The sequence below is a fragment of the Leiobunum rupestre genome, chromosome 9 (genome assembly GCF_980474605.1).
Source record: "Leiobunum rupestre chromosome 9, qqLeiRupe1.1.hap1, whole genome shotgun sequence".
Classification (NCBI taxonomy): domain Eukaryota; kingdom Metazoa; phylum Arthropoda; class Arachnida; order Opiliones; family Sclerosomatidae; genus Leiobunum; species Leiobunum rupestre.
In genome coordinates, this window is record NC_143392.1 from 51438671 (window position 1) to 51455531 (window position 16861).

General features: G+C 35.4%; 1 protein-coding gene across 1 annotated transcript; it reads left to right on the forward strand.

Annotated features, from left to right (window-relative positions):
* Positions 1-15115: 15115 nt before the first annotated feature.
* On the forward strand, positions 15116-15856 carry LOC149930856 (uncharacterized). The gene has a single exon (XM_090157954.1). It carries the CDS (start codon positions 15116-15118, stop codon positions 15854-15856), a length of 741 nt encoding a protein of 246 aa, XP_090014080.1.
* Positions 15857-16861: the final 1005 nt, after the last annotated feature.

Sequence of the window (16861 nt, forward strand, 5' to 3'; positions counted from 1 at the left end):
TATTGAGAGTATTTTAGGCCACCCTTAATGAATCCTTTAAGTTCAATGCCAGAAAAACTGAGTCGGATGTTAGATTGGTTTACAAAATAGGAAACGATTTGTACGATAGCAACAAACAGTACGAAAATCTCGGGCAGGATGCAAAATTTGGGTCAGAGTTATTTAGATTTTCAAACTGAATTTTTTGTTTATAACGTTCTGAATACGTCAATTGACTATGGACACGCTTAAATTTTGTGAACAACACTTTTTATTTCGTAGAATTGAAGCTGAAGGTGGTTCTGTTGTTAGTAAGCAGGTTCGTACCGCTCGACTCGAACCACTTAAACCATAGGTTTTATTTAAGTTCAATTTTTAACGTGATGCAAAAAGTAATAAAATTAGAGTATAATAATAATTAACTAATAAAATATGTACTTATAATTTACACAATATAAAAAAATATAGATTTTGTGGTTATTATAAGGTGGAGTTATAACTGGGAAGCAGTGACTTAGCCTTAACCCTCAGCCGATATATTTTTAAGAAGAGTATTTAAATGGCAATTTCTAGCTAATATTTGAAATAAGGCTAACAAAGGATTTGAAATTATTTTCCTGGTAAAACCTCAAAGGGACAGCCATTGTTTTTCGGACCACTCTGGGGAAAATCAGAGTAGCCTAAAGAAATAATTTTTTTCGTCCGTAAACAGTCGACGCATATTTTCACGAGCTATTAACCGAGCTTAATATAGGCTAACATTAACCAGGTCAAGCAGTAGAAATATTTGTGACTATAGAAAAAGTTTAAAATATATTTAAGTAATTGAGTCTGACTCTCATACGCTCTAACTTGATCTACAACCAAAAAGCATTCCTTATTTGAACACCAATCTATTTCCCCCAATTGAATCGTGCCATCTAGTATCGTCGTAAGAAAGTTTTCTTACATCTTTCAAAAAAGGTCCCCGATATTTTAGATTTTGAACCCTTACTTGTTTAGATTAAATGAGAGCTGTCTGTACATTATTTTGGAGTAATATATAGAACGCGACGATGCTATTTTTTTGTAATTGCTACGATAATACTATAAAGCAGACAAACAACTGTGCCACTGTCTATATTCACATATCGTTGTTTTGAAAATAGGGCTTCCAAAAATCTTGACGCCGTTAATGCTTAACAGAAAAATACGTCGCTAGACCAACTCTGCTTTTAACAGTTGTCAAAATTGTCATTACAGGTTTTTAGATTTTTATATCCCTCTTAACTGAAAATACGATGACTATTGATTTACACTAAAGGGAGTTTATAATATACTACTAAATATAGAGAAATATCCACCACCCTGTTCTATTTATGGTACTGTTTATGTGAGGATATCACTGATTATAAAGTTGTAAATCAAGAACAATATTTCTTCTCAAGGGCAGAACAAACCATTACATTCTGGTTGACCGGATTGACTCCAAATTTATAATTCAATTTTTTTATTTTTTTTTTAAATTTCATTATGACCATTTATTTAAGATCAGTGTTAAAAATCAAACTAATGAAGATAATGGAATTCCCGCACGGTTCCTTTAAAGTGTTTTTTTTTTTACCAACCTTCATTTCTCAATAAGAATAAGTAATATATTATGTGGTGGCTTACCTTTAGAAATTTGTTTTTAATGCAAGTAGAGAACACTTTACGCTGATGACAACGATTGTGATGCGTACACTGTCTACTTGAATCTCTTCCCTTTTATAGCGTAATAGTTCGTAAAAATAGTAATTTACAAGGTACTCGTTTTTTGAGAGACGCGCTTTTGCCACATTTTACAGTTCCAGATGTGGGCACTCTCATCTCGCGGTAGAGGGGAAAAATGAGTTGGGAAAAGCGGCTCACTTTTGCTGAATTCTTTAAGTAATTTGTGTTAGCTTGTTGATTGAAGAAGCGAGAGTGTGGAGCCACTGTTGAGCTCTAAGAAATCAAATACGTACTGTTTTATAAGCGATTTTTTTTAGTCAGTGTACAAAGAGATTTGTTATTCGAGTCACTGCACATTTTCAAAGATGGGTACTCACCATACGGTAGACCCAAATCAATTAATTAAAAAGAGAAAGCTATCTTTTAGTGAGGGTCATTTGAGTACTTTTCGTAAATCTATTAAATGCAGAAACCAATGTAATACTAAAATAAGTAGGATCTCTTATTTAAAAAATCGTTGTATTAAAGATCGAAAATTCGTTATAACATTTCATAGTTTATTTTTTTAAGTTTGTTAAGGTGGTATTTCTATTCATTCTATGGTTCATCTACTAATTCGATCAATCCACATATGGCGTGCACGAAATGATTCTTTTAGCATTTAAGTTCATTGGCTTGAGGAAGCTGAGCTAGACTCCGAGTAATATCGAAACGCAAGGTTTCTGGCATCAGCTTCGAGGTTAATTTTCGGGTCAAATGTTCACTGAAAGCGCAGCGAATAAAGGTTTTTCTATGCCATATATTATATTCTCGGTAGAAGTCTAAAGAGAAGTTTCTTCATATAGGAAAATTGTACTGTTTATGACAGTTCTATTAATTTTATTACCTCTCCGAGGGTACTATGTAACCTAGGAGGGGTTTTACAATCACCGCTCTGTCTCTCTGGGTGTGTGTGTGGGTCTCGGCTTCGAACGTGTTGGCATTTTCGGAGCAAAGTGTTATAGTTGCGTTCGCAGTTTCTTAGAATTAGGGAAAAGATTTTTCCAAAAGTGTCCTCTTTTTGTCATTGGGTGAATTATAGATTAACTTTGCGAATTGTGAATGCACGTGAAGAATTTTCGACGTTTGGGACGGTCCGAGTGCTGAGGGTTACGGTAAACGTCCACCAAATGTTCACGGTATACGTCGTAGTACCATTTTTCAATCGCATCAGGCGGGTTACGAACCCGAACCCTCCTGCTTGACAGGCGAGTGTTCTACCACAGATCCACTGATCCATGTTACATTTCATTGAAAATTATAAGATCAGCTTAAGCGGAAGAGTAAATAAATCGTTTTTAAAGTCTTACCTTTTTTACGTATGTAATTTTAAAGCTCAAATCTTGTTGTAACGCAGTCAGCAGAGATAAGAGGATTAAAGGGTAGAATCTGTGGGTGGTCCACTTAGTTATATTTTTTTCTATAGGTACTTTTGAACCGTTAAGGGTCATTTATGAATACGATTTCAAGTGGTATACTACACGCTCTTTTTTCGTTTTGCTTACTTTGTTCGTAATTCGTAATTTATTTTATGTGTTTTCTTTAAATGTGTGATACATTTTTATTAATGTGGTAACGTTGGTTTTATATTTATTAACTCTGCGAATATTCGATTCTTATACTATTTTTCGAATCTGTTTAATATATGATTCGAATTTAATTCTCAATTCGATTCGATATTCGATTCTATATTCGAATTTCTCGAATACAGCTGATTCGCAGGGCCCTAGTAGAAAGTCTAGCCCTTTAAAAAGGATACTAAAGGGGAACGATGGCCACACTGCAACCCCGCGTAACCAAGCGCAATAGGCACCGGATATCCAAGTGGGCTCCAAAAGGTCGGGAGACATGGTCACAGCGCCTCGTACCAATTCCAACGGGGTGGCCAGTATGCTTGGACTCTCTCACTTACAAGGAGACAACCCGAGGTGAACTCATCGATTTTGTTTAAATTCAGGGAATAAGCAGACCTTCATGTAACTTAAAAAAAAAACCCCCAAGGGAAAAAATGGGATGGGCTTTAGTTTTACCATGGCAACCGAAAACGTTTTTGACAACTAAAATAATATATTTCTCTATGTAAATTAACATGGCAAAACAGAAGATTCTAAGGGTCCCCCTCGTGAAATTATTCAAAGTTTCAAAGATTTTTTTAAACAAAGGTGGTTAAATAAGGGTAAATATATCATTTTGGGTAAATATCTAATATTGGGTAAATATCTAATACGGGGTAAATGTCTAAATTTGGGTAAATGTCTAAATTTGGGTAAATGTCAAAATTTTGGGTAAATGTCTAATTTTGGGTAAATGTCAAAATTTGTGTTAATGTCTAAATTTGCGTAAATGTCTAAATTTGCGTAAATGTCTAAATTTGGGTTAATGTTTAAATTTGGGTAAATGTCAAAATTTGGGTTAATGTTTAAATTTGGGTAAATGTCAAAATTTGGGTAAATGTCTAAATTTTGGTATTGAAATTTGAATAAGTATTTAAATTTGAGTAATAATTTGGGTATGTACTAAAATTTGTGTAAATATTTTAATTCAGGTCAATATTTAGATTTAAATATTTACATGGAATTTAGGTAAGTATTTGAACTTGGGTAAGAATTTAAATTGGGTAAGTATTTAAATTTGGGTACATATTTTAATTAGGGTAAATATCTAAGTTTTGGTAAACTTCTAAATTTGGGGTCATTCCACGACAAATCGACCAAATATTTTGGAATTTTCCACCCTACCTTTTGGGTAAAAATCTAAATTCAAATGGTTAAATTGGGTAAATTTACTATAAATATCTAAATTCAGGTAAATTGAGTAAATTCATATCAAATGTCTAAATTTGTTTTGATTTATCAGGTACTGTAAATTGTATAAGTTTTTATACGGTTTTTCAACTGAATGAAATTTGAGTAGGTTTTTCGAAAAATCTCAATGTTTCCCCTTTAAGTACCCAATTAAATTTTATTTAATTATTAATAATATAGAATATCAATCGAGTCTACTGCTTTTCCATATATTGCTTAATTACACAAGTTATTCTTACCAAATAGTTCTTCCTCCTCCTGAAAAACGTATTCTGTTAGCTCTTGAAAATCTTCTTTGCAAAATATTTTTCATTGTCGTTATAGAAACCGGAACTTCCATTGAATGAAGGAAATTCTAATTTTACAATATCATACAAATATTGAGCTCCGGTAATTTTATTAACATCCATCTTGAATTTCCGAAATCAACAGAAAGATTCGCTCAGAGTGAGTTCTCTGACTGATTGTAACTGATGACCAAAATAATGTGACGCGGAACTCACGATATCTCTAACTATATTGAAAGTAATTTATCGCCAATACTATTAATATCAAACACCGCCGAATACAGCAATTTAAGATATTTCACCCAATTTACTTCATTCAAATTTATTGAATTTACCAACATTTACTCAATTTAAAAAAAATGATATTTACCCAAATTTGATATTTACCTAAAAATAGATATTTACTAAAAATTAAAAATATTACACCTACTTAATAAAGCTTTTTGAAATAAATATACATAACCTGCTCAAATGTTATTGAATTTAAAAACCTGAAAAAATTTCATCCAATTCACAGTACCTGATAAATCTAAACCAATTTAGTCATTAGATATGAATTTACACAATTTACCTGAATTTAGATTTTTATAGTTAATTAACCCAATATACCAATTTAAATTTAGATTTTTATCCTAGTTTATTCCGCTTTATAAAACAGAATAACCCTTAATCTAAAAAGGTAGACAAAATTAGACATTTTTCCCAAAATTATTTGTCTCAAAATTTTTTCCCAAAATAAGACATTTACCCAAAATTAGACATTTACCCAAAATTAGACATTTTTCCCAAAATTGTTTGTCTCAAAATTATTTTTCCCAAAATAAAACATTTACCCAAAATTAGATATTTACCCAAATTTAACCACCTTTGTTTCAAAACATTTAGAATAAGGGGGGGACCTTTAGAATCTTCGATTTTGCCATTTAATTTACGTAGAGAAATATATTATTTCAGTTGTCAAAAACCTTTTCGGTTGCCATGGTAAAACTAAAGCCCAACGCATTTTTTCCCTTGGTGGTTTTTTAAGTTACATGAAGGTCTACTTAATCCCTGAATTTAAACAAAATCGATGAGTAACACCTCGGGTAGTCTCCTTATTAGTCTGATCCGAAGCCCATTTTCCAGCCCCTACCTGACAGAATTCGGAGGCGACGATAAGACCATTTGATCACATGTAACATCTCCCAATGCATCACCGCCCTTATAAGTTACAAGAGCTGGACCCCGACTTCTCGGTAAAGCCAACATCTATTGCACATTACGACCCTTTAGGGGCCCATCTGAAAATACAAGAAACGAAGTTTTATTTTAAATTCAGATTATTAAAATGCTTTTATTGATACTAAGTGTTTATTAGTGCTAATTCATTTTTGAAGCAACGTACTGATTTCAATAGAAATTATTGCTTCTAAATGAAAAAGAATTAAATAAATATTTGTATATCCGAGTGTTGAATTGTTTTATAATGTGTTTAAATTGAGATACTTATTATTGTAAATAAAATAAATTTTATTAACAGATAAATTTAACTACAATATTTGCGTAAAGAACGGAAAAAGTACCTACGCCTCGCTTCGCAAAAGTTATCTCGATTATGGCACAAATCTCCTCATCTAGTGAGTTAAGCCTTAACTAAATGTAACTTCACATCTTCCCCTTTCAGATATGTAAAATCCAGCCCAAAACCATTCGGTTAAAAATTGCAAGGTCCTTTAAACAAAAACGTCACGTCCTATATTACTCTAGGCCATAAAAGTAATGAAATCAAATAACGGGCAAGATCTGTAATTATATTCTCATAAACGTCATAAATTGGACTTATTTATCGACAAGTGATGTGCTCTGAAGTAATATGCTAGACCTTGCGCGTCCTAAGTGTTTTACTGAATTAAAATCCTTTGTACAACCATAAAACATTTCAAAGAGAATGGCTAATATTAGAAGAGACAAGTTTTCTTAGCTTAGCCGTAACGATTCTAATGATACAATATCAGTTAAATAATTTACAAAGTAAATTAAAGAAAAAGGTCAATATAAGATAAAACGTTTTCTTAAGAATGTATAAAGAGTGAACAAATCATAAAATTTACAACGTAGCGGACGAAATACAAGCATAAATATCAAGAATTACTTCCTAAAAACGATGTAGATGGCAGCATTACCTAATCACGGGACCATTTCAACCTCCCGACTTTAAAGTTTTCTTTCGTTCTCGCAAAACGTGGCCCGGCTTGTTTATTTTATTTATAGGAGCATATATTGTTTAGATCGAAAAATATTATCTACTCTGTTTATATTTACTCTTCTACCTTAAAAGCATAGTAAACGAGTTTCAATAATCAGAGTCAACATAACGTGGCAGTGAAATAAACGTTGGCACGTGTTTAATTCTTGTCTCGCTCAAAGTACCACCTTGTCCAGGATGATAAAATACGCGAAAAAGTAGATAAGTCCATAATTTGAAGAAAATTAAAAACTTACTAATAACTCGTACCGATAGGTCTTCGAGCAACGCGAAACTCGGATCAAATAGTTCTTCGAGTAATAAACTAAATTAAAAATAAATAAAATAGCCAGAAATTCCAACGGTAGACCGGTTTCGTTCTATTTGGAACTCATCAGTACCGTGCGGGAAATCTGGCTGGCGACTATCAAATCGAAAAGAGAAACTAAGCCTAAACATTAAAAATTTCAAAACGCGTTGCGTTTAGCAACGGAAAGCCGAAAAGGGGGGAGTGTGGTGGACTTATTTACTTTTTCGCGTATTTTATCATCCTTCTCATAGTCCATAGGTGGTTTCTTCTAACCACCTTGTCCAACCAAGTCAAAATAAAAACACTCGATAAAATTACTGGAACTGTCCGTACTAGTGGTACTCGAACATTTCTGAACATTATCGATAGGTGCGACTATTGAAACTGGCCAATTACTGAAAGCAGACAAGTTGTTGACTGCAGTGACGTAATTACTGCAGTCAACAACTTGTCTGCTTTATTTAATTATGGTTTTAAGGTAAAAGAGTAAATTTAAACAACGTAGATAATATATTTCGATCTAAATAATATATTTGATACAATGCGATTCAAATATTAGCCATTCTCTTTGAAATGTTTTATGGTTGTACAAAGGATTTTAACTCAGTAAAACACTTAGGACGTGCAAGGTCTAGCATATTACTTCAGAGCACATCACTTGTCGATAAATAAGTCCAGTTTATGACGTTTATGGGAATATAATTACAGATCTTGCCCGTTATTTGATTTAATTACTTTTATGGCCTAGAGTAATATAGGACGTGACGTTTTTGTTTAAAGGACCTTGCAATTTTTAACCCAATGGTTTTTGGGTGGATTTTACCCCTTTTTGTCTATAACAATAGAAGTGAAGTTATTATAATACCTTCAAACGTAACAAAGCGGAAATAATATTTAAAAACAAAATTGGAAAGTGAACTTTCACCTATTTGGAATATTGAGAACTGCCTAGCTCTTTCGCCAACATTGTGTACGTTTAGATATTGTTTACTTTAATTTTTTGAAAATGTGACGTCATTATGCTCTTTAATTCATTTTTTAATGTTAATAAATAAGCTTGTACGATTGTTATTTAACTCTACACGTTTTGAACTGTGTTATATACTACTTGGCATCGTTTACCGCCCTCTGGCGGCACACTGCCCACCCTGACGCTGGCGAGACACTTCGAACTCACTGCACCTTTTTCACTTAGAAACAACCTATAAATCGTAAGCATTCGAATGTTTAATCTATTTCCCTAGGACAAAATAGGAAGTAGTTTACATCTGCCCCAATACTAGTTTTGGGTGAAGTAGGGTACGCGACGATAGTATTAATAGTTGTAGACTAAACTAATGCTTGGTTCAATAGAAAACAGGGTATTTAAATTCGGAGCAGCTACAAAAGAGCGAGAAAACAGGGTAATTAAATACGAAAGAACTACAAAAGAAACATAATTTTTTTATTTCAATGAAAAACATTAATGTGCATTCGGAGAAGCTACAAAGGGCCAAAGATGGCTGGTTTCAATGGAAAACAAGGTAATTAATAACGAATCAGCTACAAAAGAACCAGAAATTGCTAACCTAACCTAAACCTAACCTTACCTAAACCTAACCTAACCCTAACCTAACCTTAACCTAACAAGCCTTGAAACGAGCCATTTCTCACTCTTTTGTAGCTGCTCCGTATTTAATCAATATGAACATCAATATTCCAGTCTACAAATATTAATACAATCGTCGCGAACCCTACGTCACCCAAAACTAGTATTGGGGCAGATGTAAACTACAGTCACAAGATCTGTTATTATATTCCCATAAACGTCATAAACTGGATTTATTTATCGACAAGCCCTATGGCGGACAACCCCCACCCTGACACTCGCAAGACTTTTGGTGTCGAACTCAGCGCCCCTTTTTACCTACAATCCACCTATAAATATGTTCCATACATAGTTTCCAAGTTCATCCGTCATAGCGGGCATTTAAACTTTAAGACAATTTTTTCAGCACCACTTTTTCACCTAGAATCAACCATCAAACCTTCTGCATAATTTTTTTAAATCGCTGGTCGCTCCGGTTTAGTACTTCTTATGTGTTTATTACTCCATGGTTTCGTTACCGACTCACTGAACTGTACATTTGTCGCCATAGCTCAAGAACTATACCAGATATGAACTTCGCCTTTGGCAGGACACAATGGGAGCTTAATTTGAAACTGTATACCAAATTTAATTTAAATCGGTACAGTAGTTTTTTCTGTAGAGTGGTCTGCGGGGAGACGATGGAAGAAGAGGAAGAAGAAGAAGAAAAATTAAGCCTTACTTTGCCCCATTACTACGAAACGTCGCCTCAACCCTGTTCGATGGAATTTGTATATGTTTGTCGCGTTCCTGTAACCTTTCAAACGATACACACTTGTTTTTATACGACCTATAGTTTTTGAGATACACGGGGGTAAAATCGGCTTCATTCTGACTCGAGATAATATAGCAAGTGCTCGGGTAGGTGTTCTTTACCCGGACCTTGCATAGGGACTACCGCCGCTTTTGATTTTTGTTGTTTAACCAATTGCCTTTCACCTTTACAAATTTAACCCCGCGGGCTTTCTTAAGCTGCGACCGGTTCTTGTTTGATATATTTGAATTTTATTTTGAGCACTGGGTTTATTTATGCAGGGTGTTTCTGTATGATTATTGTTCACTATTTTTTTACTCTAACGCCCGCATTCTTCGTTCTGCTGTGGAGTCGATTGAAGTGGTTCGCGATGCTGGTTGTATGGTGATTTCCTAGTCTCATATGGATCGGTAGAGTTTTTGGGTTGTGTAGGTGTCAGATACTACTATGGGCTTTTGTTTTTCAAAGTTAAATAAATCCATCGCTACGACTTGCCATGGTCTTTGATGAAATTCCGATGGCCAAGGTGGTTCGGGTTTATAACAAAATTCTTAAATGCAAGTTAGACATTGAGGCACCGCGTTTCTTTTTAAGGCGTTCGATATACTAGGCCACCAACGGCAGATTTCGATCTTACTCAACACTTATTCCCTGGTGCCCTTCACGAGTCGTATTTAGAAAATCCTTACGCAACTCTTTTGGCATAAAAACTCGAGCATATTTCAGCAGTAATCAGTCTTTCTCCGTTATGTCGTAACGGTGCAGGTATAATTCTTGACAATCTCGAGAGACTGGGTTTTTGGTAGGCCCTCCATCTCTAGCGTATTTAATAACTTCGGAAGCTAGTATTTTGAACATTAGCAATTGGATATGCGAATCTAATTCCTATTCAAGCTCGTTGTTTTCTATTATGTCCAATGAACTACGCGTATAGTACACAAAATAGTTCTACCTCATTAAGCGAGTCCCCAACCTTTGAAGGGGAGGTGAGAGGTCATCCGATTATTTAGTTTGTAAAATTGCGAGCAATGGTCTGTGATGTTTACGTTATCCAGTTACGTAATCTCGAAACCGTTCACAAGCCCAAACTAAAGTGAGCGGTACTTTTTCTATTTGCGCATAGCGCGTGTCTGCTTCGGACAGCGTCTTCGATACGCAGGCAACTAATCTTAGCTGTTAATCGCATTGCTCTTTTAACGAAGAATCATCTGATATAACAGTACTTTTGATTGCATCATTAACAAATAATACTGGTTTCCTGCTTAGAGTCTTCTTAATCTATGTAAAGACTTTTTCTTGACATTTATCCCATACCCACGCATTCTTTCTACTTTGAAGTGCATTTAATGGTTTGAAAATTTCAGACATTCTGGGGACGTACTTAACCAAATAGATAGTCATACCTAGTAATTATTTTAGTACCGTGACGTTAGTTAGTCTTGTGTACTGCGTAATCACTTTGACTTTCTCATCATCAGGGTGTTTACATTGGAATCGATAATGTGGCCTAAAAACGTAATTTGACGAACTTGAAAATTGACATTTCTCTCGGTTTAATGTTAAACCAGATTCCGTCATATTTTTTTTAGTCTTAGTCTTTCGTCGTGCTCTTCTTGATTACTCCCCCATATTTAAATGTCGTGTTGTAATTTTGTGGTACCCTCGATCGATTCGATTGCAAATGTCCAACGGCGAATTGGCGAAATAAACGTTGTGTAATGAGCTGTCTCGAGTGTTAATGCCCTGGCCAGTAGCCGATATTTTTATCTTACTTTTGAGAAGAATTAAGCTGGGATGAGAAACCATTCCCGCCTAATGTACTTGTTTAAATCTGCCAAGTTTAAGCAAATTCTTATTTTCCCAGAGGGCTTTTTAACTTATAACATTGGCACACACCAGTCATTATCAGCTCTCGCTTTTATGCTAAGCTTTTCACTGGCTATCAAACTCCACGGAAGTGTCTCCAACATTCGAACTACGTACAACTTGGATTATATCCCTCAGTTTTGGTTTTTCAATTTTACCTTTATCAGGCCTTCGAGCTTCAATTTCTTGTCACCAGGACCCAATAGTTGTGTATTCGACTCTTCCAGGTGAATATTGAACTTTGATGACTTGTACAGTTGTTCAGAAATTGCACTTAAATCAGCTCCCGTATCAATATTGAATTTAATTGTTTGTCGATATAATAGTACAGGGTATTTAGACATGTTTTGGACCAAGAAGGGAAATAAATATACACAAGCTGAAAATTTCAGGATCGAAGCCGGTTATGGTCCTTTATCTCCCCCCAAAAGTCCCCAAGGATCCGGATGCCGCTACCGCCGCCATCTTGGAAAATGGCCACCGCACCGGAAGTTGCAATATCTCGAGAACTAATGGTCCGATTTCGATAAAATTACGTTAAACGAAGTGTTTTAAAGATTTGACTCCCGAATTTTATACTGTACTGGGGTATATAGGTCCATATAACTATAAACGTTGGAAAAAATCGATTAAAATTAAATAATATTAGATTTTTTCAAATGTTACCAATGTTTCTTTTTTTTAAACACAACGTCGTTCAACCTAATGCATGGCGTAATCTAACGATATCTTCCGTTTCAAAATCGGTTTATTATCAAGCGAAATAAAATTATTTGTTTGATACCCCCCTCCTACTGTTTAGATGTTTGCGTGATTAATTACAGCGTTAGTTTGAGTAATCGCCGTATTACAATAATGGCGTTACACACGATCTCCTTAAACGCTTTCCTCGAGGGGTAAAATAAGGCGCGAAACTATTGCATTAAGGCGCGAAAAAGGGTGACCTTGAAAATCTCCGAGGGAAATGAACAAGAACGAGGCGAAAATAGTTTGCTTTTATCAGAGTTATTTCAACAATATTTAAGTATTAATTTTCATGATGAATGAAGACAACTGTGTTTTGTGTTCCGAACTTTTAAATGGTAAAACTGTTCGCGTGACGCCTAATGGGATTAAAACCATCGTCGAACGCAGCTTGAAAAGGAAAGATGACCTACACGAGAAACTAGTTAATATGGCAAGTGTTCATACTTCTTGTCGAAAAAATTATACGCGTCAATCGAGCATACAGGCTCATCTCAACGCGGTTAAAACCGACGTGCCGTCAGGTTCGGCGTTTAATAGCCAGAAGAGACTTAAATCGTCTCTCGAAGAATTTAACTTCAAATCAAATTGTTTATTTTGTGGGAATGATTTGAACGAAGGACAACTAAACGACAAAAACTACAATGCCGTAAATTAGTTTCGGAAGTAACTACGAGAGAATTAATCGATGCCATAAAGAAATGAGCCACAGAACGAAAAGATAAATTTGGCGAAATTGTACACACTGGTCTAAATGCTGTGGTTGATTTAGTGGCTGCTGAAGCCAGATACCACCGGCATTGCCGAATTAAATTTTTCTTGCATAAAGAATCAATGGGTCATTTAGGAAGACCGGAAGACCCAGAACTAGGAGAAGCGTTTTCCAAATTTTGCGAGTATTTACAAAACAACGACGAATGTCAATATTCTTTGGATCAGCTAGAGCAAATATTTCAGGATTTTTCACCTTCGAAATCCAGGTACTCCACGAAACATTTTAAGACAAAGCTAATAGACCGATTTGAGGAATGCATTACTTTAAAAGAAACGACGCAAGGTTTTCCCTTTTTGTCCGTTAATGATTCAGTTGGGAAAATTCTCCACAATAACAAGTACTCTGACAAGAAGAAAACACAGAGCGAAGAACAACTAAGAGTCGTAGAAGCAGCGGCTGACATTATTAGACAAGAAATAAGATCAGAAGGTTACGATATAAACGCTTATTCGAGTTATGACTCTGAGTCTGACTTAGATGCTATCCAAATTCCAGAAGCGTTGCAAGTTTTTATTAACCGACTGACTAGAATGAGGAACGATCCCAAATCTTTAAAGAAACAGCGTCACGCAATAATTGAAATCATTATGACAGTATGTAAACCTAGATCGTTCGTTCCGAAACTGCTAACAGCTGTTGGTGTCTACATTCACAGAAAATATGAATCGCGGTCCTTAATTGAAATGTTGAATAGTCTGGGTCTATCAGTAAGTTACAAAGAAATAGTTCGGTTTGAAGAATCCGCCCTTATCCATCCAACTACTATGAAAAACTCCAATACATTTGTGCAGTTTTCATTTGATAACGCAGACTTCAATATTAAATTTTTAACGGGACATGGCACATTTCATAATATTTGAGGTATAAAAATGTATTACTCCGCAATGTAAAGACGTAAGCGATACGATCGTAGTTCCCCGTAGAAAAGACGTAACCAATCAAGATATCATATCACGTGGTACAATATCTATTAAAACCTACAAAATGGCTAGTACCTCTGGGATGAAAGGTATCTTTGTTAAGGACGTTATCGATCTATCGAACTACACTACCATCAAAATTTCGTCATTCTTAAAATTAGATACCATGTGGATTTCAACATATTGTTTCAAGGCCGAGCCAGCCCTAGCTGGAATGGCTATATGCAAATTGCGACGAAAGCTGAAACCTATGATTATAGCCGGATCGACGTTTTGCCATTTATTAATTGGGACCCAAGTAAATTATCTACCATCTATACCACTCTTCTATTCGCGAAAGAACATAATCAAACTACTTGTATAGTCACGTTCGACCAGCCTTTATATTGGAAAGCTCGGGAAATGGTCCAAGCTTTGGCAATTGGAGAAAATTTAGCAAATATCGTTGTAAGACTAGGGGGATTTCACCTCCTTATGTCCTTTCTTGGCCCCATTGGATACATTGTGTCGGGCTCAGGCTTAGAAGAACTCTGGGAAACAGTTTACGCAAAAGCGTCGGTCAAACATATGACATCGGGAAAAGCTTTCTCTAGATCGCTTAGAGCACACTTTTTAACACAAGAAGCTCTTGCCTATCAGATCTTAAAGCACAGTTCCGAAGACCTTGACCCGATATGCGATCGTTTAAACGAGATAAATAGCAATGTCTTTAAAGGCAAAATGAACAAAGCCTAGAAGAAAAATGCGTTCAGATTATGAATTATATAATGAATAAAAAATTGTGCACTCTGGAAAGCAACAACGCAACGGGAAAGCCATGGTTTCAATATTTCAAACAAGTCGAACTTCTACGTCTCTATGTTCGAGCTGAAAGATCTGGAGACTCATATTTACATTTATATTGAATTAAAGAAATTCTTCCATTTTTCCACGCAGCTGGCCACTTGAACTACGCGAACAGCACGCATTTATACTTGCAAGACATGCATGGTCTTAAAGAGAAAATATCTGAACCCAAATTCAAATTACTGATTGAAAAGGCCTATTTTACGATAAGACGTTCTTATTGATTTTGGTCCGGAGTTTGGTCCGACATGACTATCGAGCAGGTGCTCATGAAGGCTATTAAAACATCGGGAGGTCTAACAAGAGGGCGTGGTATAACAGAGAGTACTTTGTCCAGATGGGTTCTTACTTTGCCAGCATGTGCGCGAGTATGCGATGCCCTAAAAAAGTATTGCAAAATTGGTTTCGAAACTTCCGAGCAACATGTCGAACTAAGAGAATCAAGAATTACGAAGGACGATAGTGATTTTAAAACATTTAAGAACCGGTTTGACACATTCCCTCCTTTTAGTGGTATATCTGAAAACCTTGTCTCTCTCGCAACGGGTGTTGTAGCGATTGACGAAGTTAACTGTTATTTAGCTCAACAACTCGGCCTGAAAGCAATTTCTGAGATGGTCGGAAAACCATTTGCAGATTTTAAATTGAAGAGGGCTAACAAAGTTAAAACTTTTGCTGTGCAAAACAGTTCAGTCAAAATTCAAAACGAAGACGTACCAGTTAATCCGGAGCAATTTTTTAATCGAAAAGTCTGTGTCATCAATAACAAACCGAATAATCTTTCCAATTACATGTCCCACGAACTTTCCCCAAAAACAGCCGCTACGTTTGATGAAATCTCAATGCGCAAAACAAAGAAATCAATTTTAACTGAAATGCTTGACCCTCTATCAAAACCAGACACCTCTTTGCCACCAAACCCCAATTTCGTTATTTACCACGGTTATTTATTGCATAAAGTTGTATGGCCAAGGCCAGCGAAGTTCTAGTAGTTTTAGTAGTTCTGCAACCGTGGTGTTTGACGGTTATGAAACATCGTCCAATACAAAGGTAATTGAACAGAGCAGGAGAAGCGGTCGAAAAGTGTCTGCAGATATAATCGTCCAAACAAATGCATTTGCTATTGCTGGACAACAAGAATTTTTAGCTAATAAGAGACACAAAACATGATTTATTGACATTTTGTCAAAACACCTAAGAAATTCAGGAATTAAAGTTCTTCAAGCGAAATCGGATGCCGACACGTTAATCGCGAATACTGCCATTGATTTATCTAAAAATTCAAATAGTGTCGTAGTTGTTGCGAACGACAACGACATTCTCGTCATTTTTGTGACTCTTTCCCAAACTTCCGTTTTTCTTTACTTGCCGGGAGTAGGAAACAAGCCAGACCAAATATTGAACGCAATAAAAATTAAAAAACAAGTTGGCAAGCTTGCCAAAATATACCTCTCCTCGGAAGAATTGTCCCTAGTGGTTTTAAATTCTCGAGATGACCATTAAAGATATATTTCCGCATTTCAGAGTTTTTTACTAAAAACGTAATCCTGGTTCTATCCCTCTTGGTATAAATTTTAATTATGATTAAAATAATTGAGACGAAACAACCGATTTTAATTTATTCAGAATATTATAAATTAAGTAGTTACAACAGTGAGTTAGACGTACTACAACAATGCACAATTGAATTTAACCCGTTTTTACAGTACAAGTTTATCAGTTGAATATAATACGAAGCAAATTTTAATGAAAGAAATATCTACCCAGAGTATTTGTATTTTTCTCGCTTACGAAATACTTGCCGCAACTTTAACGCTCATATTATTTCAACACTCGCCTTTGATGAAGAATAGCTATATTCGACCTCTGGTAGTGGACGACTCGTAGACTTCCAGTGGACGTTGTGACACATACCGCATGCAAAAGACCAATGCCGTCCAATTTCGAATATCATATATTGGCTCGCAAACCCAGGAAATTTATGACTGCGTTAG